The following is a 23,120-nucleotide window of genomic DNA, read 5'->3' on the forward strand; positions in this document are numbered from 1 at the left end:
GAGAGCTGGCGGGAGGGCGGGCAGGGCCCCTGACTCTCTTGCGTCTCCTGTTTCGGGTACTGTTGGAGTGGTCATCGTCCAGTCTATCGCGGCTTGGGATTGGAGTTAAGTAGACCGTTTTAAGGGTGCCAGGCCCTTCCTCAGATCAGTCCTCTGGGATAAGTTTTGGGGAGGGTGACGAGTGGGGTGGCAGTGAGGCGCAGGGCGGGGATCGGCTTTGAGGTTAGCTGATAGCGGGTGTGTGGGTAGGGAGGAAGCTTCGGGTGAGTTTGGGATTAGGTAGAGTTCGGTTTAGGAATCAAGGTTAGCTTTAGAAGATCTAAAGCTGGAGTTAAAGTTCAGAGTTACTAGCGTGAGTCAGGTCCGTTTTATGTAGGTATAGTTTGGATTAAGTCATTATTTTTGTTTTCTAGCCAACGTTAAGTCAAAGTTAGAGTTCAGAGTTAAGAGTCAGCACAGGAATTAAGTTAAAAGTCTAGTTTTAGAGGTTAGAGAACATTAGTACACTACTAGGGGTAAATAAATAGCGAAGAGATGGGCCAGAATCCAGTGACAAAGGAGTTTACAGTTAGGGATCAACATTTAGGGTTAAAGTTAGGGAACTTGGTGCTAGGTGTTGATCTAAAATTGATCTAAAATTAGATCAATATTAGGGATCAATTATTGGATATGGGTGTCTGGTAGGAAAGGGATGAAAATTAAAGCTAGTACTGGGAAACAGGAAACAAATTAAGGTCAGGGTTAATGTTAGGAATTAGGGTTAGTTTTTAGGGGAGTTATGGTTGAGATCAGGGTAGTTGACCTCAGATAAATAAAATTTAAGAGATTGGCAGTACATAGGTGCTCCTGTTTCGCAGGGAAGTCTCATTCCTGCGTGGTTGCAGAGGTCCTTTAGCCCAGAGATATGACAGACTAATTTCAGGTTAGGGTTCTGGGCTTCAGCTAGAATTGCAGGCATCTGGGATTCTAGCTTCTGTTTTCTGCTCTCTAAACCCAAGGCTTTTGATGTGGTCACCACAGTTGAGGGCCAGGGGTTCCTGTACTGTGTTGTTTACAAGGTAGGAGTTGGGAAAGGGACTGGGACCCAGGAGATGTACAAGGCCTAGTCATAAGAGGAGGCTGCTTAGGGAGAAGGGGCTATGATTAAGGCGCAGCCCACCAAGGAAATACTGCTGCCCTGGGAGAAAGAGACGACTGAATCCTCTGCCAGTTCAGCCCGACTGCCTCCCAGATCCCTCATTCTCTCGTTAAGTCCTCTCTCCAACTCTCCTCCCTGGTCCTGCAATTCACACCCTCCCTGCATACCCCTTTTCTGCAAGCACAATCCTGCATACAGAATTCTCCCTCGCCGTAACTTTCCCATGTTGTTCATCTTACCCCCAGTTCCCAGCTGCAGTTCTGCCTCCCTTCCCACCCCTGAATCTTCACATCCTACCATATTTTGCCCTTTCCCAAATCTGAGCTTTTCCATCCTCTTAAAACTCTCTTCCATATTTTCATCCACTCACCCACCTGCATACCTCCTGGTCATCTGCCTGATACCCCAACCCCAGCCCAACATAACTATCAATTACTCCCAGGCCCTGCTATGTGCCAATCCCTGGTTCTAAGCCTCCTTAATTTCTTGGTCCAGTTATAGATCCCCTTCCCCCACTCCCCAGACAGAAAAGAGGAAACGAGACCCAAAGAGGAAACTGGGTCTTGCTTATCCCACGCCCAGCAAGGCCACTGACCACACCTCCGTTTCATTCCCAGCCTGACCCTGCCACTGACCACAACACTATCCCTTACCCAGTGTGACCCAGCCACTGGCCGTGCCCTATACCTACCCTGCCCCCCACTAACTCCAGCTTTGCTTAGACACTGCCATTGTCCCTTCGCTCTCCCCCCATCTCAGCCTTATTTAGCCACTGACCACAGCCCCATCTCTTCTCAGCCTCCTGCAGCTTGCTCTGGCCTCTGACCTTATTCTTTTATTCCCTGACTTATAATTATTTTTCCCCTTCCCCTAGCTTGATCCAGTGACTGATCATATATGTATTTTTCCTACCACCATCTTCCCCAGCCTTTCTCTACACCTTGTATTCCCCATTTCTAGTCCAATACAGTCACTAATCTCATCCCTTCTGCCCCTACCTGGTGCTAACCACATCCCCGTCCCCTGTGTCTCAGAGCCTCATCTTCGTATACCTAGATCCACCGACCCTTTCCTTCTCCCCTTCCCAATTCCTTACCTAAACCCAAGCCACCCCAGTCACTAAGTGACTACTGATGACAGAAGCTGTGAGACCCCAGTCTGACTTTGGGCTCTGTCCCTAAAGGTTGACAGGACAGACTGTCATCGAGTCCTCTTAAAACTACAAATGACCAACATCCTTCTCTCCACCATTCTAACTACTGTCAATGCCTCTCACTTGTGCTAATGCAGTGTCTTTCTGACCAATTCCAAGGTAACTGCCAGAGTTATTTTCCAAAGTCCAGCTCTGGTTATGTCCCTTCCCTGCTCAAAGCCTCTCTTGACCTCCTGCTTCCCTCCAGTAGGTAAAATACTCCTTCCCTCCTAGTCCTCCCCTTCTGTTTCCACCCTGACCATGACTTCCCCATCGCTGCTCCCTTGCAGGTACCCTGTGCTTCAGCCAGCCTGCCTCCTCACTTCCCTGAATGCTCCTCCGCGACTTCCTGCTTCTCCATCTTTGCTTATGCTGTTCTCTCTGCCTGGAGTGCTAGCCCTGACTCACCTCCGGCTGGCATGGAGAGCTGGGGCTTTGGAGCCAGAGAGATGTGGGTTCAGATCCTGGCTTCACAACATAATTCGCTGTATGACTGGAAAAGTTCCTTGAACAAATATTTAACGTCTTTGCACCTCAGTTTCTTAATCTGTAAAAATGGAAATAACGATACCTACCTTGCCAGATTGTTGTAAGGATTAAATGAAATTATGTATACAAAGAAATTGACATAATGGCCAATAAAAGATAGATCGTTACGATTTTTTATTACCTTTAATAAAGTCCCAACTTCAGATGACACTTTTCATGGAGACTTTTTGGTCCCTCTTCTCTGACCTAAAGGGGTCTCTCCCTGAGCACACACCTCTTAACTCTTTCCACATCCTGCCTTATATTATAATTCTGTATTTAGCTTATCCCCTCAGCTGACTGGGAGCCCCCTGCAAGCGGAAGGCTAGGGCTTACTCCCCTCGCTTCCAAGTCACTGAGAGTTTAGCCCTGGGCCTTTTCCACAGCAGACCCTCAGAAATGTTTATTGGATGAATGGAAGGAGAATGTCTGTGTAAGAGGAGGAGAGAGGTTGGGGCAAGTTGTTGGCTTACTAATAGAGGTGTGTTTGTGGGGAAGCTGTGTGTGTGGGATGGGGTCTTTACAGGAAGATAATGTGGTCATGATAGGGTCTGTGTAGGGACTGCGTGTTTGAGATAACGTGTGGAGACAGTGTCAGTAGCTTTGTGGAAAAGCGCTCTGGGTATAGGCCGGGTGCCGGTAGGGAGAACGAAAATGCACGGTTAGGGTGTAGGCAGTGAGGGGCTATGCTGAGGGAGATCGGGTCTAGCCCTTCAGCTGCCCAGTCCAGCCCTAAATGAGCCTCCAGCAGCCCGAGGCCGGATATGTCAGTCTCACCCACAACCCCCCCCTCCACCGCGGTTGCGGACTCAGAAGCCAAATTTGGTAACAGAGTGAGTGTTACTCCCCCAACCCTCATACTTCTGACTTTGTCTTCAGCTTTCTCTCTCCCTCGTCCCTCTCTGTAGCTCCCTGTCTTTCCGTAGCTCCCCTTGTGGGTATCTGCTCTGACTATATTCTCCACGTACCCCAAATTCTTTACCCCCGGCACACTGACATTCCATTCCTTGCTGGGATTTGACCTCTTGTCCTCCATTCCCCCCCCCCCCCCTCAATCTCCCAACTCCTCTGGAATGCATCTCAGGAATGTCTTGAGGGAGGAGTTGTTCCCTGGGAGGGGGGTATGGGGGGCATTGTTGCTGTTCCATAAAACATGATGGAAAGGGGAGCAAAGTTCTCAGGTCAGAGCAGGAACTAGAGAGCTTCTCCCCATACTTCCAAGGGCCTTGTTCTGTGCCCTCATCACCCCCCAGTTCGCCCCTTATTTCCATTTCCCCCCTTACCCTCTGGTAGCTGTATGGGTGTCCACTCAGTACCAGCCTGGGAATAAGTGTAGGCATGACTCATCTCCCTTATCGGGGTCTCACCAGAGGTTTCCGTGAAGAAGAAGGGGGTGTCTGTATGTCCGGAGGAAATGGGGGAGACATGCAGTTTCAGCTGAGGGTAGAAGGTCCTTTCAGTCCTGCCCTCAGCTCCTCTGACTGCTCTACTTCACTGACCCTCCAGCAACCCCACAGCCAGGTCTGTCAAGCTCCTGGGAAGGTGGCCACAGAAGGGGGAGGTGGGCAGAGAGCTGGAGCTGAGAAGACTGGAATGGTCTTATCTTGTTTGGAAATAAGGACAGAGGGCGAGCTATGGTTTCTCTTGTGAGACTCTGGACTGTTTATAAGGTCAGCAGTGGTCTGTCAGATCCCCTGATCCACATCTTTTCCACAACCGCCTCTTTCCTGTTTCTACCTAGATTTTCAGTCCCCTTCACCTCATCCTTCCCAACCTCTTTGCTCTCCAAATACCTCTCTCTTCCCAGCTTTTCCTGGTTCTCAACTGGCTTCTGTATCCCAGCACCCCCACCTCTGCTTCCAGTCTTCCCCCCAGCTCTGCTTTTCCCCACCTGGGGCCAGCAGTTTGCCGGGGGTGGGGGTGGGGGGGGTGGATGGGGGGGCAGCTGACTTGCCCATTCGTAGTTGAGAGGAACCAATCCCCGTACCAAACTGGGTCACATCATCAGCTGCCAGGCAGACCGGTCCTCTTGTGCTCTGGGTGCCACCTGCAGGGGTTCCTCCAGCCTGCTGAGAGGAGGTGCCGGGGAGCAGGGGTGTCAGCAAGGCGCTGATATCACCAGCTGTACCGAAAATACCATCAAGGGAGGCAGTGAGACGGAGGGCAGAGTGTGAGGAGCGCTTACTGAAGCAAGCATGAGAGGAGCTGTAGTGAGGACTGGGTCTTAACTTGGTGACTTGAAGCAAGGACGGAGTTAGAGGGACTGGGCTCTTTGACTTCCCTTGAAACTGCCCCACCTGCCCCACCGTGGTCTGATCTCCATTCTGCAAAACTGGGGAGTTCACTAGGTAACTTCTGAGATCCCTCTGGATTAAAGAATCATAATTCTATCTTGACTACCAGGGGAGCCAACCACGGGGCCTGGCTCCTGGGGAGGGCCCCCGCTGTGTGAGGTTAGAGGAAAACTGGGACAAAAGCAGGCCTGGGTAGCTTGAACCGCCCGGTGTTTGGTCTCCTGGCCGGGCTAGCTCGAGTCCGTGTTTTCAGGCTTTAGGAGCTCTTGGGAATTCTCTCATGTAACATCCTCATTTTGCAGAGGAGGCTGAAGCTGTCAGAGGGGAGGTCACATGATGAGTCAAGGCAGAGCTCTGAAAATCCCAGACAGGAAAAAGCTAGCAAGACATAGTGGGAGACGGAGAGAAAAAAGACTGAACCAAGAAAAGATGAAAGCAAGACAGAGGCAGGGCTGGGAAGGGAGTCGGGATAAGGGGCAGGAGAGAGACACTTGGTAGAAAGAAGGGAGGCACGGATTCTAGTGGTAGGGACGGGGCAGGGTCCTCAGGGAACACTGCATTTCAGACCTACTGTTGCACCTTGCAGACCGACTCTCCTTCATTTATCCTAGATGGTTAGGATTGGTTCTTTTGGTATAAATAATCTTTTACGCTTTAAAATTCTGAAATGAAACAAAAACAACCACATTACTGTCTGCTTTGGTTAAGTCCCTTTCAAAATCACGCCTCCCTGGGGCTCCATCTGAGGGACCGCCTCTCCTCCTACGAGGGTGTGCTCTAATGCCCTGATACCACGGGCCAGGTGTAGGCAGGCTGGAGAGGAGAAGCCGCCACCATGGTTGCACTTTCGCTGAAGATCAGCATCGGGAATGTGGTGAAGACGATGCAGTTTGAGCCGTCTACCATGGTATACGATGCCTGTCGCATCATTCGTGAGCGTATCCCAGAGGCCCTGGCTGGCCCTCGTGAGTCTGAGTTACCCCGGTGGCTAGGGTGGGAGTCTTCAGTCCCTTCTTGTTCCCAGGCTCTTGGCTTTAAGGGATGACCCCCTTGTCCCTCAAGGCTACTCATCCCTCAGGCCTATGCTCCGTGGTTCCCTCTCTCCCCTTTGGCCCACAGTCCCCGGGAAAACAGTTAGGGGCAACAATGCAGCCATTCAGCCACATTGGGGTCCTCGCAGGTCTGAGGTGATCCATCTTCTCTTTTAGCCAGCGACTTTGGGCTGTTTCTGTCAGATGACGACCCCAAAAAAGGCATATGGCTGGAGGCTGGGAAAGCTTTGGATTATTATATGCTCCGAAATGGGGTGAGTATCACTTCATCAAGGACCATCAACAGCCTCTCCATCGACTTCCCCCACTCCACCTCCTATTTTCAGCACCCACATCCATTGCCTCTGACCCGCTCCAGACTATCACAGGCAATCAAAGTATCCTGTTTCTGAATGAGCCACTGTAGTCTTACCTTGAGTAATCTACTTTCCTCCCCTCTGGCTATGGAAAAAGGAAGTAATACCTCTAGCTTAAAGCAGGCTCCTACATCCTATTCCCGGCCCAACAGGACACCATGGAATACAGGAAGAAGCAGAGGCCCCTGAAAATCCGTATGCTCGATGGAACTGTGAAGACTATCATGGTGGATGACTCTAAGACTGTCACTGACATGCTTATGACCATCTGTGCCCGCATCGGTAAGGGGTCCCGGTGGGGCTGAGGGCTCGGGGAAGGAGGCTCCACTCCACCAGAAAATGGGTGCACTGCCTGGGATGCTACCAATCCCTCGCCCTCTCCCAGGCATCACCAACCATGATGAATACTCACTGGTTCGAGAGCTGATGGAAGAGAAAAAGGAGGAGGTGACAGGGACCTTACGAAAGGACAAGACACTGCTGCGAGATGAAAAGAAGATGGAGAAACTAAAGCAGAAGTTGCATACAGATGATGAGTGTGAGCAGAAATAAAAAAAAAAGAGGGCACTGGAAAATGGGCAGGGGGACAGGGGGCAGCTGTTCATCCGTTAGTTACTGAATACCTGCTTCTCTCAGACACTGTTTTAAGACACAGGCTACATCAGTAATAAAGTTCTACACTCATGGAACTTATCCGTGAGAGAAGGTAGGAGATGAAGAACAAACAAACAGAAAGCCAGAGGCCAGGCAGCACAGGCGCCCTGGGGGCTGGGCATTGAGGGGACTCTCTGTGTCCCAGTGAACTGGCTGGACCATGGCCGCACACTGAGGGAACAGGGAGTGGAGGAGCACGAGACGCTTCTGCTGCGGAGGAAGTTCTTCTACTCCGATCAGAATGTGGACTCCCGGGACCCCGTGCAGCTGAACCTTCTTTATGTGCAGGTGTGGAGAGGATTCACCTGGGGGGAGGGAGGACTGGGGGGAGGAGCAGAAGCGCCGCGAGGGTTATCCCTGCACCCACACACAACATTTACCTCCTTTTCTTGTGCTCTCCAGGCACGAGATGACATCCTCAATGGTTCCCACCCTGTCTCCTTCGACAAGGCCTGTGAGTTTGCTGGCTTCCAATGCCAGATCCAGTTTGGGCCCCACAATGAGCAGAAGCACAAGGCTGGCTTCCTCGAGTGAGTGACGCATATCCCACACCCTGTCAGGACCCAGGACTCCCTGCCGTTGTGACCCCAACAGCCCTGCCCCCATCCCAGGCCTTCTCTCTCTATTTCCTCTTCTGAAGTACCAGGGTGTTTGACCCACACGGGTACCTGTTTCGCTGCCATCAACCATTTGTTTCCTCACTGGCCCCCTGTGGATCGTGAAGGTAGCCTAGAATCTTTGCCTCTGCCCCATACCTCCCAGGCAAGCATGTAGCTTTTTGAGATTCTCTGAAGAATTTTACTTAGTAGCCAGCAGGAAACAGTACATTTTTCCTCATAGGGAACATTAGACTTAGAAAGCTTCGCAGGCCTCATCCACTTAGAGTTCTCAGAGCGTAGAGAGTTCAGCACCGCTTGCTTAACTTCCTACATGCATGGTCATCCTTCTACCGAGCCCCTTCTGCTCTTGGTTCCCTGCAGTAGTGCTCTAGACCCTCTTTCCCTCGGGGACTGGGCCTGCAACTCAGGTTCCCTTGTCCCTTTCCCTGTAGGGAGAGACGCAGGCTGCACTCCCGAGCTAATGCTAAGCCACCTTGATTTCATAGACAACCCAGACTCTTTCCCTTGAGCTTCCTTCTCCCCAAAGATAACACTGTCCTAGACATTTCCTCACGTCCCTAGGCCCACAATCCATGGCCCACATACCCCCGATGCTGTCCACTACATGCTGACCCTCCCTTTTCTGGTGTAGCCTGAAGGACTTCCTGCCCAAGGAGTATGTGAAGCAGAAGGGAGAGCGTAAGATCTTCCAGGTGAATGGGGGCAGGGGAAAGTGTTTGGGATGCCCCAGGGGCTTTGCTGCTTAATCCTACTGACCGAATGGACCCCCCCGGCCCCTTCCTTGTCTCCTCCCACCCTGCTTCCACCTGCCAAGCTGTTCTCCCACCTCTCCTGTGCCAAGAAAGCGGAAGACCTGGGCTTTTCATCTCAGCTCCATCACTGCATTTGCTGTGGAATTCAATTCAATATTCTTGGTTGTTTTTTCCTTTGCCTCTAACATGGGATGACAGTACCTGCCCTGGGTAGGATTGATAGGAGAATCAAATGAGATAGTATGCCTGAAGTTACTACGAAAAGCGTATCTTTGTACAAAAGTAAAGTGTTATCCCCACCTCTTGAACATTCAGCCCAAAAAGGCTTCTGTCTGACCTCTACTTTCTGTCTGTTCACGTCTCCAGAACGTCTGCAAATTCTTTAACTACATTCCTTGAATTGTCGCTTCTGCATATCCTTGGTCAGCCCTCATCCCGTCACCCTCTCATTTCTCATACCCTGCACCCCTAACCTTTCCTGTGCCCCCTACGTACGCTCCCATCATAGTTAACGTCGCAATTCTTTGTCTGTGACACTATCCTCCCACATTTTGCTAAACATTTCCCCATTTCCTACCCAAGGCACACAAGAACTGTGGGCAGATGAGTGAGATCGAGGCCAAGGTGCGCTACGTGAAGCTAGCCCGGTCCCTCAAGACCTATGGCGTCTCCTTTTTTCTGGTTAAGGTGGGTTACAGCCCCTTCTCACTGTCCTCCCTATTTCCTCTCAAAGTCAGGCTCTGCCCTTGGTTACATTTTCCATCATCCCTTTGAGTCCCATTCTCTCTACCTTTCTCTGGCCTTGTAAAAATTTGCCCTGTTGTCAGCCTTCTGCCACCACTTCCTCCCGACCCTGCGTTCTCCCTAGTGGAGCCTGTCCTGGGTCCATCCATAGACACCCAGTTCAGCCCTCCCGCCCTCCTCAGCACCCCCTTGTGGTCTAGATCTGACCTGCTGCTCACTCACCTCTCGTTCAACCTCTGGCAGTAATACCAACGACAATCTCTGCCTCACAGGAAAAGATGAAAGGAAAGAACAAGCTGGTGCCCAGGCTTCTGGGCATCACTAAGGAGTGTGTGATGCGAGTGGACGAGAAGACCAAGGAGGTGATTCAGGAATGGAGCCTCACCAACATCAAACGCTGGGCTGCCTCTCCTAAGAGCTTCACCCTGGTGAGTCCGGGTGCCCAGGAGGGAAAGGGCTTTGGAATTTCCAGAGGGGGGCAGCTGAGAGGTCTCTCCCCTCCCTTGGGATAGTGCACTGAATGTGACTCCAAAAAAAAGGAGGACTTTACAGGACCCTGGAAGTCAGAGAGGAGGAGAAGCTTTCCTGGAGAGTGAGTTGTGCTTAAATGAGACAATCTTTACAGCCCACAGAACTAAACGATAGCCAGCAAGCTGAGCTCACAGGAGACTTGGGGAGAGGGAAGACGAAGGTGATAGAAAGAAAAAGAAGCCTTCCCTGTTTTAGCAGCAACTATACAATAGTTTTTCCCTTGGCTTTATACTTTGATATTAGGGATTAGAAAGTGATACCGCCTCAGTGAAGTGCCCTACTGAGGGGACAAGAATTTAATAAAGGCTATTTTTCCATTTTGGATACTAGTGCTAACCTTCCACTATGGTCATTTGATGATAAATGCTTGTGTCTTCACAGCTTATTATCAGGGTGAGAGAAAAGCAAAGGCCTGCATTGTGAAACTATGTAACATAGAGACTGCTCCTCAGAAATAAAATGTTGCCCTCCAGGGATGAAAGTAAAGAACTGGGAAATTACAGAAGGGCAGGCTTCTCTCTAGAGGGCTGTTGGCAGGGTAGACACCCTCACCAGCTCGGCCTCGGGGCTCCCGGCCTACCCTTTTCCATCCTGGGTAGATGCAGGCTCTCCCACCGAGCCTCCACCTTGTCACCCTAGGATTTCGGGGACTACCAAGATGGCTACTACTCAGTACAGACAACGGAAGGGGAGCAGATTGCACAGCTCATCGCCGGCTACATTGATATCATCCTTAAGAAGGTACCTGCCCCCCCTTCTCATCTTCCCTGACTGTCTACCCAAGCTGGTCCTTTAGAAACGGGGACCCAGGTTCTGGAAGAAGGCTGAGTAGGGAAAGAAGAGGCTGTTTTTTCCCTGCCTCTCTCTTCTTTAATTCTTATTCCTTTTTCCTTCTCACAGAAAAAAAGCAAGGATCATTTTGGGCTGGAAGGAGACGAGGAGTCTACTATGCTAGAGGACTCAGTGTCCCCCAAAAAGTACGAAGGTTTCTGGGCTGATCCCATCCCCCAGGGGCAGGGAAAGGCAGGGCCTGACTCCATCGACTGTTGAGGGGTGGGGGCTCCCTAAGATGGTTCCTTAACTGGTCACAGGCTATCACGCACCCCTCAGACCACAGGACCTGTAAAGGTAGTAGAGCGGGGTGGGAAGGGGGTGAGACCACATTCCCCACGTGTCCCTCTCTAGGTCGACAGTCCTGCAGCAGCAATATAACCGAGTGGGGAAAGTGGAGCACGGCTCTGTGGCCCTGCCTGCCATCATGCGCTCCGGAGCGTCTGGTCCTGAGAACTTCCAGGTGGGCAGCATGCCGCCTGCCCAGCAACAGATCACCAGTGGCCAGATGCACCGAGGACACATGCCCCCTTTGGTAAGCGTGCTGCTGCCGACGCCACGGCGCCAGGCCTTTCCCCCCACATCAGCTGGGCCCAGCTGGCGTTAGGCAGTCTTTTCCCACGTCCTTATTTGTAGTCCTGTCCTAGCCCATCTGCTCTTGCCTCTAAGCACTCTGTTTCTCCTGCCCTTGTCTTGTAGACGTCAGCCCAGCAGGCACTCACTGGGACTATTAACTCCAGCATGCAGGCTGTGCAAGCCGCCCAGGCCACTCTGGATGACTTTGACACCCTGCCCCCTCTGGGCCAGGATGCGGTGAGTATGGGACGGAGCAGAGGCCAGTGGCGCTGAGGCTGGGAGTCATAGGAACAGGATCGGGGTCAACCAAACCAGAGCAGGTCATGACATGAGCTTTGCCCCTCTCCGTCTCAGGCCTCTAAGGCCTGGCGTAAGAACAAGATGGATGAATCAAAGCACGAGATCCACTCCCAGGTAGATGCCATCACAGCCGGTACCGCCTCCGTGGTGAACCTGACAGCAGGTAGGCTGGAGGCCAAGTTCTATCTGTGTGTGGTGGGGGTGGGGGAGGAGGAGCACGTGCAAGCGCAAGTGTGACTGGCTCCGGGGTGGAGGGGATCGCCCCTCAACTTGGGGAAGAGACTGTGTCTTTCTCTCTCTCTCGGCACACGTTGGTGACTTAACACCTGTGACTGTGCCTCTCCAGCCTGTCACCTGGCCTACTCACCTCACACATGCTCCTCTTCCTCCTCCTCCCTCAGGGGACCCCGCGGAGACAGACTACACGGCAGTGGGCTGTGCAGTCACCACGATCTCCTCCAACCTGACGGAGATGTCCCGCGGCGTGAAGCTGCTGGCCGCACTGCTGGAGGACGAAGGGGGCAGTGGCCGGCCCCTGCTGCAGGCTGCGAAGGGCCTCGCGGGGGCGGTGTCGGAGCTGCTGCGCAGTGCCCAGCCCGCCAGCGCTGAGGTCAGGGGCTGCGGCTGGCGCTGGGGAGGAGACCCCAACGGACAAGGGGGCAGTCCAGGTTGCGGGATGGAAGTGTGGGACCTGTGGGCAGGGATTGGGCAGCTTCTGACTGGTGTCCACTCTCCACAGCCCCGTCAGAACCTGCTGCAAGCAGCTGGGAACGTGGGCCAGGCCAGTGGGGAGCTGTTGCAGCAAATTGGGGAAAGCGATACTGACCCCCACTTCCAGGTTAGTGACTTACCCAGCCTCTAGAACGGAAGCTTCTTGGAGGTAACTTCTCACCCTGAATCCAGCTCCTAGTCCCCTTACGACAAAGTGACTTCTCAGTGCCAACCTGAACGTCTGTTTGCAGGGAATGACACTGGGAACCTCCATTCCCCTTTTAGGGCATGAGAATTCAGAACCCCTGAATCCAAACTGAATCTACCAGGTCACCCTTGGCTGATGATGTTTTGTAGCCACCTGCCACCTTCTCCTCATCTTCCCCATTTATAGCCCTTGTCCCAACTTGACATCTTGAAGTTGCCTCCGTGCCTCCCTGAGGACACTGTTCCTCTAGCCCCCCTTCCCCACCCCGTGCCAGTTGCCTCAGCTGACTTGTCATCCTGGATTTCCCACGCAGATATGTGCACCCAGAGGGGCTGGGGTTCGATCTCCCCCTGATCCCCCCACGGTAATGGCCTCTGGCCTGGGCCTTCCCAGCTTTGTTCTCTCTGAGCCGCATACACTCGCTCTGCACCTCTCCCCAGCCTCCTCAGGGCCAAGGGAGCAGAACATGATGGGAGATGGGGAGACATGTCACAGGCAGGACTTGGGAAAATGGGATCCGGGAGGGTTGTACAGGGTCTTGTACTCCAGGGTGACTGCTTCCAACCCAAATTGAGAAGAAATAGAGGAAAGAAGCTGGGGGTGGGAGGGACCCCAAGGGGTCCCTCTCTCCACCCCACTGTAACAGCACCGCCCCTCCCTCCCCATTGCGGTCCGAGTGTATCCGCCTCATGTGTTTCTCCCTCTGGTGTAGGCTCTGTTTCTTTCGGTGTGGGTTTGTTCCTTGGTGGGGGTTCTGTCCTACTGGGCGCACAAGGCACGGGCTTGGGGTAGATTCTGGTTGCTTCTGCATACACTCTCCTGTGATTGGAGTCAGTGGGAATAATGAAACCGCTCATGCCTCTGAGAAGGGTCCATGGATCCCAAGCTCAATCTCAGGCCATGCTGACAGTGCTTTTCTCATAGGACGTACTAATGCAACTAGCCAAGGCCGTGGCCAGTGCTGCAGCTGCCTTGGTCCTCAAGGCCAAGAGTGTGGCCCAGCGGACAGAGGACTCGGGACTTCAGACCCAGGTCATTGCTGCAGCGACACAGTGTGCCTTGTCCACGTCCCAGCTGGTAGCCTGCACCAAGGTGAGCCACAAAGGTTGTGTTCGCCCATGCTGAGGGGCGATGGTGCCATGCACAGGAGCCTCTCATTTCACCTCTTTCTTACCTTTACCGGTGGCCATGGGGCTCCTCGCAACTCCTTTCCATTGCCTTCACCTCTGACAGTCAACTTTGCCCACAGGTAGTAGCACCTACAATCAGCTCACCTGTCTGCCAAGAGCAGCTGGTGGAGGCCGGACGCCTGGTGGCCAAAGCCGTGGAGGGCTGTGTGTCTGCCTCCCAGGCAGCCACGGAGGATGGGCAGCTGCTGCGGGGGGTAGGAGCCGCGGCCACAGCTGTCACCCAGGCCCTGAATGAGCTGCTACAGCACGTGAAGGCCCACGCCACAGGGGCTGGGCCTGCTGGCCGTTATGACCAGGCCACTGACACCATCCTCACTGTCACCGAGAACATCTTCAGTTCCATGGGTGACGCTGGTAAGAACACCACTCCTGGGAAGACAGAGAAGCCCATTGAGGCTCCCCAAACCCATTGGATGTTCCCTTGCAGACCTGCCAGCACCCCGACTAAGGACTCAGCAGAGTAGACTATATGTTTAATCTCTCTGAAACTTCCAGTTTCTCATCTGTACAGCAGGAATATGATTCTCATTCTGCCTTCTTTGGTGTGTTTGGAGAATATACAAAAGTACATGCAAACATAGTTGGAAGGTGGCATTAAGAGATAGCCTTCCCCACTCCATTCTACCCACCATTTACTAAAAATACCCATTAGAGACTGTCTTCTCTCCCATAAAAGTCCACCAGGAAATCTGTCCCTCTCCAAGATCCTAAACCCAAAGTACAATAACTCCAGGGGAATCGCTTTGAGAACCTTTGTGTGTCTTTACTGCCCCCCAGGAGCCCTGTCTACCTTGCCCACAGCCCTTCCCTCCACTCCTGGCACCCTTGCAGTGTCTCTGGCTTCCATACCTGATAGTGCCCTGTCTTCTCAGGTGAGATGGTACGACAGGCTCGCATCCTAGCCCAAGCCACCTCTGACCTGGTCAATGCCATCAAGGCTGATGCTGAGGGGGAGAGTGATCTGGAGAATTCTCGCAAGCTGTTAAGCGCCGCTAAGATCCTGGCCGATGCCACAGCCAAGATGGTGGAGGCTGCCAAGGTACGAGCCCTCTGTGCCAACTCCCAGACTGAGGCCTGAAGGGAAGTAGAAGGGTCCAGGTGGTCACCCTTTTCTGATGGGAGAGACCCAGGAGAAGCAGGGAAATAAAGAACAAATATAAGAGCACTCAGGAAGTAAATGCACCCTTGGCTTCAGGTGGAGGCGGCCCAGGCTTTTAGCTGCTGTGACTGCCAGAGTACTTGCTGACGGACGTGCCCTTTTTCTTCCTCTGAATCCAAGATCTGCTGTCCTTACTTTTCCCTACTTTTCTGCCACCACCTGTCTGCTTCCTGGATCCTTCTGCTTCTTGGTCTGTCCTGGGAATGCACATAAGCACTCAGTCCTGTGGGTCCGCTGCCAGCAGTACAGAGACAAACAAGGCAGTGGGACACAGGGTGCGGAAGACCGTCAGGAAGCAGCCGGAGGTTCTCACACTCCCTGGGCTCTGGGACTCTCCGGTTTGCAGGAGTAACCAGGTCCCCTGCTTTGGTTTTTGAAATCCCTGCTCTAACCTGTGTCCTCCTTGTCCCAAAGAGCCTTACGCACACCCGTTTGCCAGTGGCATTTTGGGGGCGGTAGGGAAAGAAACATGGTTCTTCCCCCAAGAGGGAAAGAAGAAACAGCTCCACCTGAAAAGGGCCAAAAGGGAATCCAGGGCCCCCCTGACGCTTCCCCTTTGCCTGCCCGAGGCAGCTCATCTCAGCTGTGATTACCTTTCAGTGGGGACTCTAGGAAAATATTGGGAGTCTGGAGGGGTCAGAGCAGAGCTTATTGGGGGACACACAGGGATGCTGGGTGAGGACTGTCTCTCCACTTCTCTCAGGGAGCAGCCGCCCACCCTGACAGTGAGGAGCAGCAGCAGCGGCTGCGGGAGGCGGCTGAGGGCCTGCGCATGGCCACCAACGCGGCTGCGCAGAATGCCATCAAGAAGAAGCTGGTGCAGCGCCTGGAGGTGAGGCTGGGAAGTAAGCCGGGAGCTAGAGTGTGGGTGCCGTGGGAGCAATGAAACCGGGAGGGATGTGCAGAGAGAGTTTCCACCACTGTTTCCTTATGGGATAGTGTGGCTAGGGTGGGCCAGGGTGAGCCAGGGACTGGGTAGGGGAGCACCTGTGTCTTGTCCTAACTACCCTCTCTTCACAGCACGCAGCCAAACAGGCTGCAGCCTCAGCTACGCAGACCATTGCGGCAGCCCAGCATGCGGCCTCCACCCCCAAGGCCTCTGCTGGCCCCCAGCCCCTGCTGGTGCAGAGCTGCAAGGTGAGACTTGGTGTGAGGAGACGTGGGAGGAGTGGGACTTTCCCCCAGTGTGGGGAGGTGGCTCTCATGACATTTTCATCCACAGGCTGTGGCAGAACAGATTCCACTGCTGGTGCAGGGCGTCCGAGGGAGCCAAGCTCAGCCCGACAGTCCCAGTGCTCAGCTGGCCCTCATTGCTGCGAGCCAGAGCTTCCTGCAGGCAAGGCACCCTCTCCCCACCTCTCAGACGAGACCCTTCCCACCCTTCTGAGTTCCCTAGATCGCCCACAGTTTGAAGCTCTGCCAGTATTCCCCTTCCCAGACTGAGCTGCAGCCCTGACAGCAGCCAGACCATCATCAGTCCCTGTACCCAAGCAGATGGTACTTTCATCTGCCCGCCTGTTCCTCAACAGCCAGGTGGCAAGATGGTGGCTGCTGCAAAGGCCTCAGTGCCAACAATTCAGGACCAGGCTTCAGCCATGCAGCTGAGTCAGTGTGCTAAAAACCTCGGCACCGCATTGGCTGAACTTCGGACTGCTGCCCAGAAGGTAAGGGAGCTGGCCATCTTTGGAAAATGAGGGTGGCATCTGGGATGATGGGGAGTCTGCAGAACAACCCGAAACAGGGATCATTGTACAACATGGGGCATCGGTGGGACACGGCAGTATGTCTTGTACCCAAACTCCCTTATTGTTGTAGGCTCAGGAAGCATGTGGGCCTTTGGAGATGGATTCTGCCCTGAGTGTGGTCCAGAATCTAGAGAGAGATCTGCAGGAAGTAAAGGCAGCAGCTCGAGATGGCAAGCTTAAACCCTTACCTGGGGAAACTGTAAGTATTCTTAAGACCTCGGTTTTTGGTTTTGTTTTGTTTTTTTAATGTTTGTTTATTTTTGAGAGCGAGAGTGCAAGCAGGGGAGGGGCAGAGAGAGAGGGAGACACAGAACCCAAAGCAGGCTCTAGGCTCTGAGGCGTCAGCACAGAGCCCGCTGTGGGGCTCAAACCCATGAACCATGAGATCATGATCTGAGCCAAAGTCAGATGTTTGACTGAGCCACCCAAGTGCCCCTAAGATCTCATTCTTTTTTTTTTTAAATATTATTTTTGGGAGAGTACAAGCAGGATAGGGGCAGAGAGAGAGGGACAGAGAATCTGAAGCAGGCTTTGAGCTGACAGGCTTGACAGCAGCGAGCCCAATGTGGGACTTGAACTCACGAACCATGAGATCATGACCTGAGCCAAAGTTGGACACTGAACCAACGGAGCCACCCAGGTGCCCCACTAAGACTTCATTCTTAATCAAACTCTAAGGTTTTCTTTCCCACCTGCATCCCAGAGCTGCCCAAAACCTTCATTAAACTGCCAGCTTCTCCAGTTTCCTTTTCCTGGTTCCTTCTGCACCTGAGTCTCCCCATTCGTCCCTAGATGGAGAAATGTGCCCAGGACCTGGGGAACAGCACCAAAGCTGTGAGCTCCGCCATTGCCCAGCTGCTGGGGGAGGTTGCCCAGGGCAATGAGAACTATGCAGGTATGTGGGCAGGGCTGGGAATGGAGCTGGGCAACAGGAGCCAACCGAGGGATGGAGCTGATGGAGGAAGCCACTGGAACCAGGGCCTGGCAGTGAAAGCCCCTTTGCCCTTCTGTCTTCCCAGGTATTGCAGCTCGGGAAGTGGCAGGTGGGCTGCGGTCATTGGCCCAGGCCGCTAGGGGTGTAGCTGCCCTGACATCAGATCCTGCGGTGCAAGCCATTGTGCTTGACACAGCCAGCGACGTTCTGGATAAGGCCAGCAGCCTCATCGAGGAAGCAAAAAAGGCAGCTGGCCATCCAGGGGACCCTGAGAGCCAGCAGCGGCTTGCCCAGGTCAGGTTTTGGAAACAGACCGCTTCCCCCTATGGCCCACCGTGACTGGAGCAAAATGTCAGCCACACTGACAGACACCTTCTCGGGTCTGCTCTTGGCAGCTCCTGTCTGGATTCCACCTTTTCCCTCTGTCCTAGTAGAAGTGTCTCAACCTGTGGCAGGGGGTAGCTGAATGAACACCAGGTGTGGGGCAGTTTGGTCACTATCACTTGCTACTCTGACTTCAGCCCCTCAGCTACACACGCCCTGTCGTCCTCACTTTGAGAGGCAGTAGAGCACTTATTTCCCACGCCCCATGAGTAGAGGAGGGGCTTTCCCAAATGGTTTCCTTTTTGGCAACGCCTGTCTCCTTTTCCACCTCAGGTGGCTAAAGCAGTGACCCAGGCCCTGAACCGCTGTGTCAGCTGCCTGCCTGGCCAGCGAGATGTGGACAACGCCCTGCGAGTCGTGGGAGATGCCAGCAAGCGACTCCTGAGTGACTCGGTAGGAAGACCAGGGATGCGGGGGGCACATAGGCGCTGAAGACTCCAAGCTTCTCCTCACATGTCTAGACCTCTCCTTGACCTTGACCTCCCAGATTTACCCCCATTGGTGACTCCCAGGCTCAGTGCCCACCTAGCACTCCTTGACCAGACTCTCCCTTGCATCGTCCCCCATGCCGGCTTCTGACTTTCTCTCTCACCCTGCAGCTTCCCCCCAGCACCGGGACATTTCAGGAAGCTCAGAGCCGGTTGAACGAGGCTGCTGCTGGACTGAATCAGGCAGCCACGGAACTAGTGCAGGCCTCTCGGGGAACCCCTCAGGACCTGGCCCGAGCCTCGGGTCGATTTGGACAGGACTTCAGCACCTTCCTAGAAGCCGGTGTGGAGATGGCAGGACAGGCACCGGTATGTAAAGGCATGGGGTCTGTTTCGGGGTTAGACAAGAGATGCCTGTGTGACTGCACGGTCCTGACCTCTGCCTGCACACCCCCTAACCCCCACCCCCCGGCCCCCAGCACTACTTGAGTGCCTGGGACACAAGAGCCATTTTAGAGACAGATAAGAAAGGACTGACTGGACAATTTTCACCTTCAACAGAGCCAGGAAGACCGGGCACAGATCGTGTCTAACTTGAAGGGCATCTCTATGTCTTCAAGCAAACTTCTTCTGGCTGCCAAGGCCCTATCCACAGACCCTGCTGCCCCCAACCTCAAGAGTCAGCTGGCTGCCGCTGCCCGGTAAGTAGGAGCTGGGCAGCCCAGCCCTGGAATGTTGAAGAGACTGGGGAGGGGACATTTCATGAGAAGTCTAGCTTAGGAATGGTTACAGATGAAAGAGAAATAACTAGAGACTTCATGTGCATATAGACCCAAGGATAATGACCTGTGTATGCATTCACTCAACTCTCTTCCTTCCAGGGCGGTGACCGACAGCATCAACCAGCTCATCACCATGTGTACCCAGCAGGCACCAGGCCAGAAGGAGTGTGACAATGCCCTGCGGGAATTGGAGGTGCGTACTTGGCAGGCTAAGTGCTGTTGAGGTTGAGGAAGGTGCTCTGGGTTTGGAGGGGGGGAAGTGTCTTGAACCTTACTTTGTCCTCCCCCTAAACAGACGGTCCGAGAACTCCTGGAGAACCCAGTCCAGCCCATCAATGACCTGTCCTACTTTGGCTGCCTCGACAGTGTCATGGAGAACTCAAAGGTAAGTGCAGCAAGGAACCCAGGAGGGCAGAGGACAGGAAGATGGACCTAACTAGGGACTCCTCTCCTGCCCTGAGGACAGGAGCCAACTCTCCTGACACCCTGTTTCTTAGGTACTGGGCGAGGCCATGACCGGCATCTCCCAAAACGCCAAGAATGGAAACCTGCCGGAGTTTGGGGAAGCCATTGCCACGGCCTCCAAAGCGCTCTGTGGCTTCACCGAGGCAGCTGCACAGGTTATTCCCCTGCGATGGTCCCTGCAAAGCCCCTGCTTTCCCTACCCCACCTCCTCAACAGCCAGGCACTCGAGTAGATAATCAAGAAGTTATGTTTGCAAAACCAGCTCCATGGAAACTGGTTCTTTCCCCTCCTGAGTGGAGGTGTTGGTCAGCAATCAGAGAGTACCAGCAGTTCTGGCCGCTGTCACCCCTGAGCCCCTGGTGCCTTGGGTTATGATTATACCATCCAGTGAGGGGGCCTTTTCCAGCCCTGGCTTTCTTGGTATATCCTAATTACCCAGTGCAAGTCGTTTTTCACATAATTATTACTTGATTAAAATAGTGCCAGTGACTTAATTCCCAGATATTTGAGTCACCACTTAACTGCGCCTTTTCATGCAGTTATGAAGTATGACACAACCTGTTAGCCACGAGACTATTTCGCGTTAGTATATGAACCCTTATAGTATATGGGTATATGTGACTTATTTTTGGAAAAGCATAAAGAGGAAAACGCAGAGCTACTATGTGTTGAATGAAGTATGAATCAAACCTATGATGGTTTTCTAATCATAAAAATAAATGTGGCAACCGTTATACCAATCCCTTCCCTCTTTCCAAATCTCTGAGGTTTGGAAGTGTTGTAAACGTCAGCGATCCTAACAATGCTCCCAGTGATAGAGCTCTTTCAGAGAGACTTGGCGTTTATGCATGTGTGCACGTGTGTGTGGCGAGGTGGTTTCAAACCTTTGTTTACTTCTACTTAGAGTAGGGAGTGCTTTCTTCCTTCCAATCCAGCAGATACGCATCTAAACAGAAGTTTGATGAAACTCTTACTATGTGGTTTTTCTTTTTTTGTTTTTTATTAGTTGAGTTTTTTTGTTGGGTTTTTGTTGTTGTTTGTTGTTGTTGTTGTTGTTGTTAATATACTGCCACTCACATAGAACCCTGGCTACTAAACCTACCCCTACTCTGCTTTTTCCCTACCATCACTATTCGATCTCATGTGGGGGATATTCTTGATTCCTCACCCCACCTCCACCCTTTCTGTCTCTCCAGGCTGCATATCTGGTGGGGGTCTCTGATCCCAACAGCCAAGCTGGGCAGCAAGGACTGGTGGAGCCCACACAGTTCGCCCGTGCAAACCAGGCGATTCAGATGGCCTGTCAGAGTTTGGGGGAGCCTGGCTGTACACAGGCCCAGGTAACTTAAGGGAACTGGGGCCATGGGCGAGCCTGGGAGAGGGGGGCGGGCCAGTAAGCACCAGCCCCATGAAGAGAGGAGGAGAGGTGAGATGTGGGGAAATAGAGGCCAGAGATGCATCTCTGGCCTTCCACACACAGCTTCTCTGTGGGTGATTGTCTTCTGCCATGTTTCTTGTCACTTTTAGTTACTGCTAAGTTCCCAACTTGTCTGTAGAAGTTTGAATTCACTCTCCCACTTACCCTATTACGGTTTCTTCATCAGTGTGTCTGTCTCTCATCTCCCCCTCCCCACACCCTGGTCATCTTTGGGTATCTGTCTCCCACATCTCCCCTTTTCAGGTGACTCTGTCTTTCTTATTTAGACTTCCAAAGGTGCCACTTTCCATCCCTGAACCTACAGGGGCTCTTGCCTGGGTGTGGACACTTCCTTCCTGCCCTCATCATGGCTCTTCCACGTGTCTGTCTCCTCAGGTGCTCTCTGCAGCCACCATTGTGGCCAAACACACCTCCGCACTGTGTAACAGCTGCCGCCTGGCTTCTGCTCGCACTGCTAATCCTACCGCCAAGCGCCAGTTTGTACAATCGGCCAAGGAGGTGGCCAACAGCACAGCCAATCTTGTGAAGACTATCAAGGTGATCAGCGTTTGAAATTCCCAGCCTCCCTCTGACCTATCCAGTCTTCTCTCCCCTAGTCCCCCCATCAGTCCCTGAAGCCTTCTACCAGATCCTGTCTGCCTGAGCCCCAGCCCTTTCCTGTCCATACTGCTCATCACCAGCCTCTCCTCCCCCTTGGCCCAGGAGAGGAGAGCCGAGCTTCACTTTCTTTGCCTACAGTCAGTCCTGAGGGCCTGTCACTTCCACTTCCAGGCGCTTGACGGAGCTTTCACAGAGGAGAACCGTGCCCAGTGCCGAGCAGCAACAGCCCCTCTGCTGGAGGCTGTGGACAATCTGAGTGCCTTTGCATCCAACCCTGAGTTCTCCAGCATTCCTGCCCAGATCAGCCCTGAGGTGAGGCAGTGTGAAGGGAGAAGCGATTCACTAGCTGCCCCCTCGTCTTTGCAAGAGTCTTGAGACTCACCTCCCTGCCTCTTCTCTCTCCAGGGCCGGGCTGCCATGGAGCCCATTGTGATCTCTGCCAAGACAATGTTGGAGAGTGCCGGGGGACTGATCCAGACAGCTCGGGCCCTAGCAGTCAATCCCCGGGACCCCCCGCGCTGGTCGGTGCTGGCTGGCCACTCCCGTACTGTCTCAGACTCCATCAAGAAGCTTATTACAAGCATGAGGTATTGAGTGGGTAGAGAGCCAGTGTGACCAGGGAACATGCTTGTAGCAGACTGGGGCAGGGGCGAATAGTGCAATGAGATGGGATAGGGTTGGAGGACCCTTGTTGTCCAAGAATCGGGGGCTATGGAGAAAGATAGGCTACCCTGTTTCAAAGGGATCTTCTTGGTGTTAGAGCCTATGATGTGTCTATAGGGACAAGGCTCCGGGACAGCTGGAGTGCGAGACGGCCATCGCAGCTCTGAACAGCTGTCTGCGCGACCTAGACCAGGCTTCCCTCGCCGCGGTCAGCCAACAGCTTGCTCCCCGTGAGGGAATCTCTCAAGAGGTAAGGGGGAACAGGGTTCTATGAAAGGTTGTGTCCAGGAAGAGAGACGGCAGACTCGAGGAGGATCGGGGATCCAGGTGTGCCTCACAAAAACATCAAGAGTATGGAAGGAACATGCCAAGGGGAGTCCGTCAGCTCAGTGTGGAACGAAGGGGAGGGTCCTGTGCAACCAGAGGGTCCTGTTCCAATTCACAGTCAGGGCTAACGCTCGCTTCCTCGCCAGGCCTTGCACACTCAGATGCTCACTGCGGTGCAGGAGATCTCCCACCTTATTGAGCCGCTGGCCAGTGCCGCACGGGCTGAAGCCTCCCAGCTGGGACACAAGGTACCTGGGGAGACACACGGGTGGTCCCAAGGTAGGGCAAGCGAGGGTTCCTGACCCGGCTGACCTTCCACTCGAACCCCTTGCCGCAGGTGTCCCAGATGGCCCAGTACTTTGAGCCGCTCACTCTGGCTGCAGTGGGTGCTGCCTCCAAGACCCTGAGCCACCCGCAGCAGATGGCGCTCCTGGACCAGACTAAAACCTTGGCAGAGTCTGCCTTACAGTTGCTGTACACAGCCAAGGAGGCTGGCGGGAACCCCAAGGTACCGAGGG

At 53.4% G+C, this 23,120-nt stretch overlaps 2 protein-coding genes across 3 annotated transcripts in view; one reads left to right on the forward strand and one right to left on the reverse strand.

The window, feature by feature from the left end:
• Positions 1 to 4,276, reverse strand: part of CREB3 (cAMP responsive element binding protein 3) — a 9,906-nt gene extending 5,630 nt beyond the window's left edge. Inside the window, exon 1 of the mRNA XM_077756226.1 lies at positions 4,142 to 4,276. Within this exon, the coding sequence (XP_077612352.1) occupies positions 4,142 to 4,198 (57 nt within the window). The 5' untranslated portion in view covers positions 4,199 to 4,276. The remainder of the gene's footprint in view (positions 1 to 4,141) is intronic.
• Positions 1 to 23,120, forward strand: part of TLN1 (talin 1) — a 31,610-nt gene that overhangs the window by 352 nt on the left and 8,138 nt on the right. The window contains exons 2-41 of one of the 2 annotated variants that reach the window (XM_077756211.1): positions 5,955 to 6,117; positions 6,361 to 6,458; positions 6,713 to 6,842; positions 6,946 to 7,098; positions 7,360 to 7,502; positions 7,617 to 7,744; positions 8,466 to 8,526; positions 9,169 to 9,273; positions 9,603 to 9,758; positions 10,501 to 10,602; positions 10,762 to 10,838; positions 11,047 to 11,227; positions 11,392 to 11,505; positions 11,623 to 11,731; positions 11,970 to 12,178; positions 12,308 to 12,406; positions 12,801 to 12,851; positions 13,412 to 13,579; positions 13,737 to 14,031; positions 14,550 to 14,716; positions 15,540 to 15,668; positions 15,857 to 15,973; positions 16,059 to 16,172; positions 16,366 to 16,500; positions 16,652 to 16,780; positions 17,374 to 17,476; positions 17,601 to 17,809; positions 18,173 to 18,292; positions 18,499 to 18,696; positions 18,889 to 19,028; positions 19,209 to 19,302; positions 19,405 to 19,494; positions 19,607 to 19,729; positions 20,771 to 20,914; positions 21,388 to 21,549; positions 21,784 to 21,924; positions 22,018 to 22,199; positions 22,393 to 22,525; positions 22,749 to 22,850; positions 22,940 to 23,110. In XM_077756211.1, the coding sequence (XP_077612337.1) occupies positions 5,988 to 6,117; positions 6,361 to 6,458; positions 6,713 to 6,842; positions 6,946 to 7,098; positions 7,360 to 7,502; positions 7,617 to 7,744; positions 8,466 to 8,526; positions 9,169 to 9,273; positions 9,603 to 9,758; positions 10,501 to 10,602; positions 10,762 to 10,838; positions 11,047 to 11,227; positions 11,392 to 11,505; positions 11,623 to 11,731; positions 11,970 to 12,178; positions 12,308 to 12,406; positions 12,801 to 12,851; positions 13,412 to 13,579; positions 13,737 to 14,031; positions 14,550 to 14,716; positions 15,540 to 15,668; positions 15,857 to 15,973; positions 16,059 to 16,172; positions 16,366 to 16,500; positions 16,652 to 16,780; positions 17,374 to 17,476; positions 17,601 to 17,809; positions 18,173 to 18,292; positions 18,499 to 18,696; positions 18,889 to 19,028; positions 19,209 to 19,302; positions 19,405 to 19,494; positions 19,607 to 19,729; positions 20,771 to 20,914; positions 21,388 to 21,549; positions 21,784 to 21,924; positions 22,018 to 22,199; positions 22,393 to 22,525; positions 22,749 to 22,850; positions 22,940 to 23,110 (5,412 nt within the window). In that variant the 5' untranslated portion in view covers positions 5,955 to 5,987. The remainder of the gene's footprint in view (positions 1 to 5,954; positions 6,118 to 6,360; positions 6,459 to 6,712; positions 6,843 to 6,945; positions 7,099 to 7,359; positions 7,503 to 7,616; positions 7,745 to 8,465; positions 8,527 to 9,168; positions 9,274 to 9,602; positions 9,759 to 10,500; positions 10,603 to 10,761; positions 10,839 to 11,046; positions 11,228 to 11,391; positions 11,506 to 11,622; positions 11,732 to 11,969; positions 12,179 to 12,307; positions 12,407 to 12,800; positions 12,852 to 13,411; positions 13,580 to 13,736; positions 14,032 to 14,549; positions 14,717 to 15,539; positions 15,669 to 15,856; positions 15,974 to 16,058; positions 16,173 to 16,365; positions 16,501 to 16,651; positions 16,781 to 17,373; positions 17,477 to 17,600; positions 17,810 to 18,172; positions 18,293 to 18,498; positions 18,697 to 18,888; positions 19,029 to 19,208; positions 19,303 to 19,404; positions 19,495 to 19,606; positions 19,730 to 20,770; positions 20,915 to 21,387; positions 21,550 to 21,783; positions 21,925 to 22,017; positions 22,200 to 22,392; positions 22,526 to 22,748; positions 22,851 to 22,939; positions 23,111 to 23,120) is intronic. The other variant, XM_077756212.1, reaches the window with a different exon arrangement.

Source organism: Crocuta crocuta, unplaced genomic scaffold (genome assembly GCF_008692635.1).
Source record: "Crocuta crocuta isolate KB4526 unplaced genomic scaffold, BGI_CrCroc_1.0 scaffold431, whole genome shotgun sequence".
Classification (NCBI taxonomy): Eukaryota; Metazoa; Chordata; class Mammalia; order Carnivora; family Hyaenidae; genus Crocuta; species Crocuta crocuta.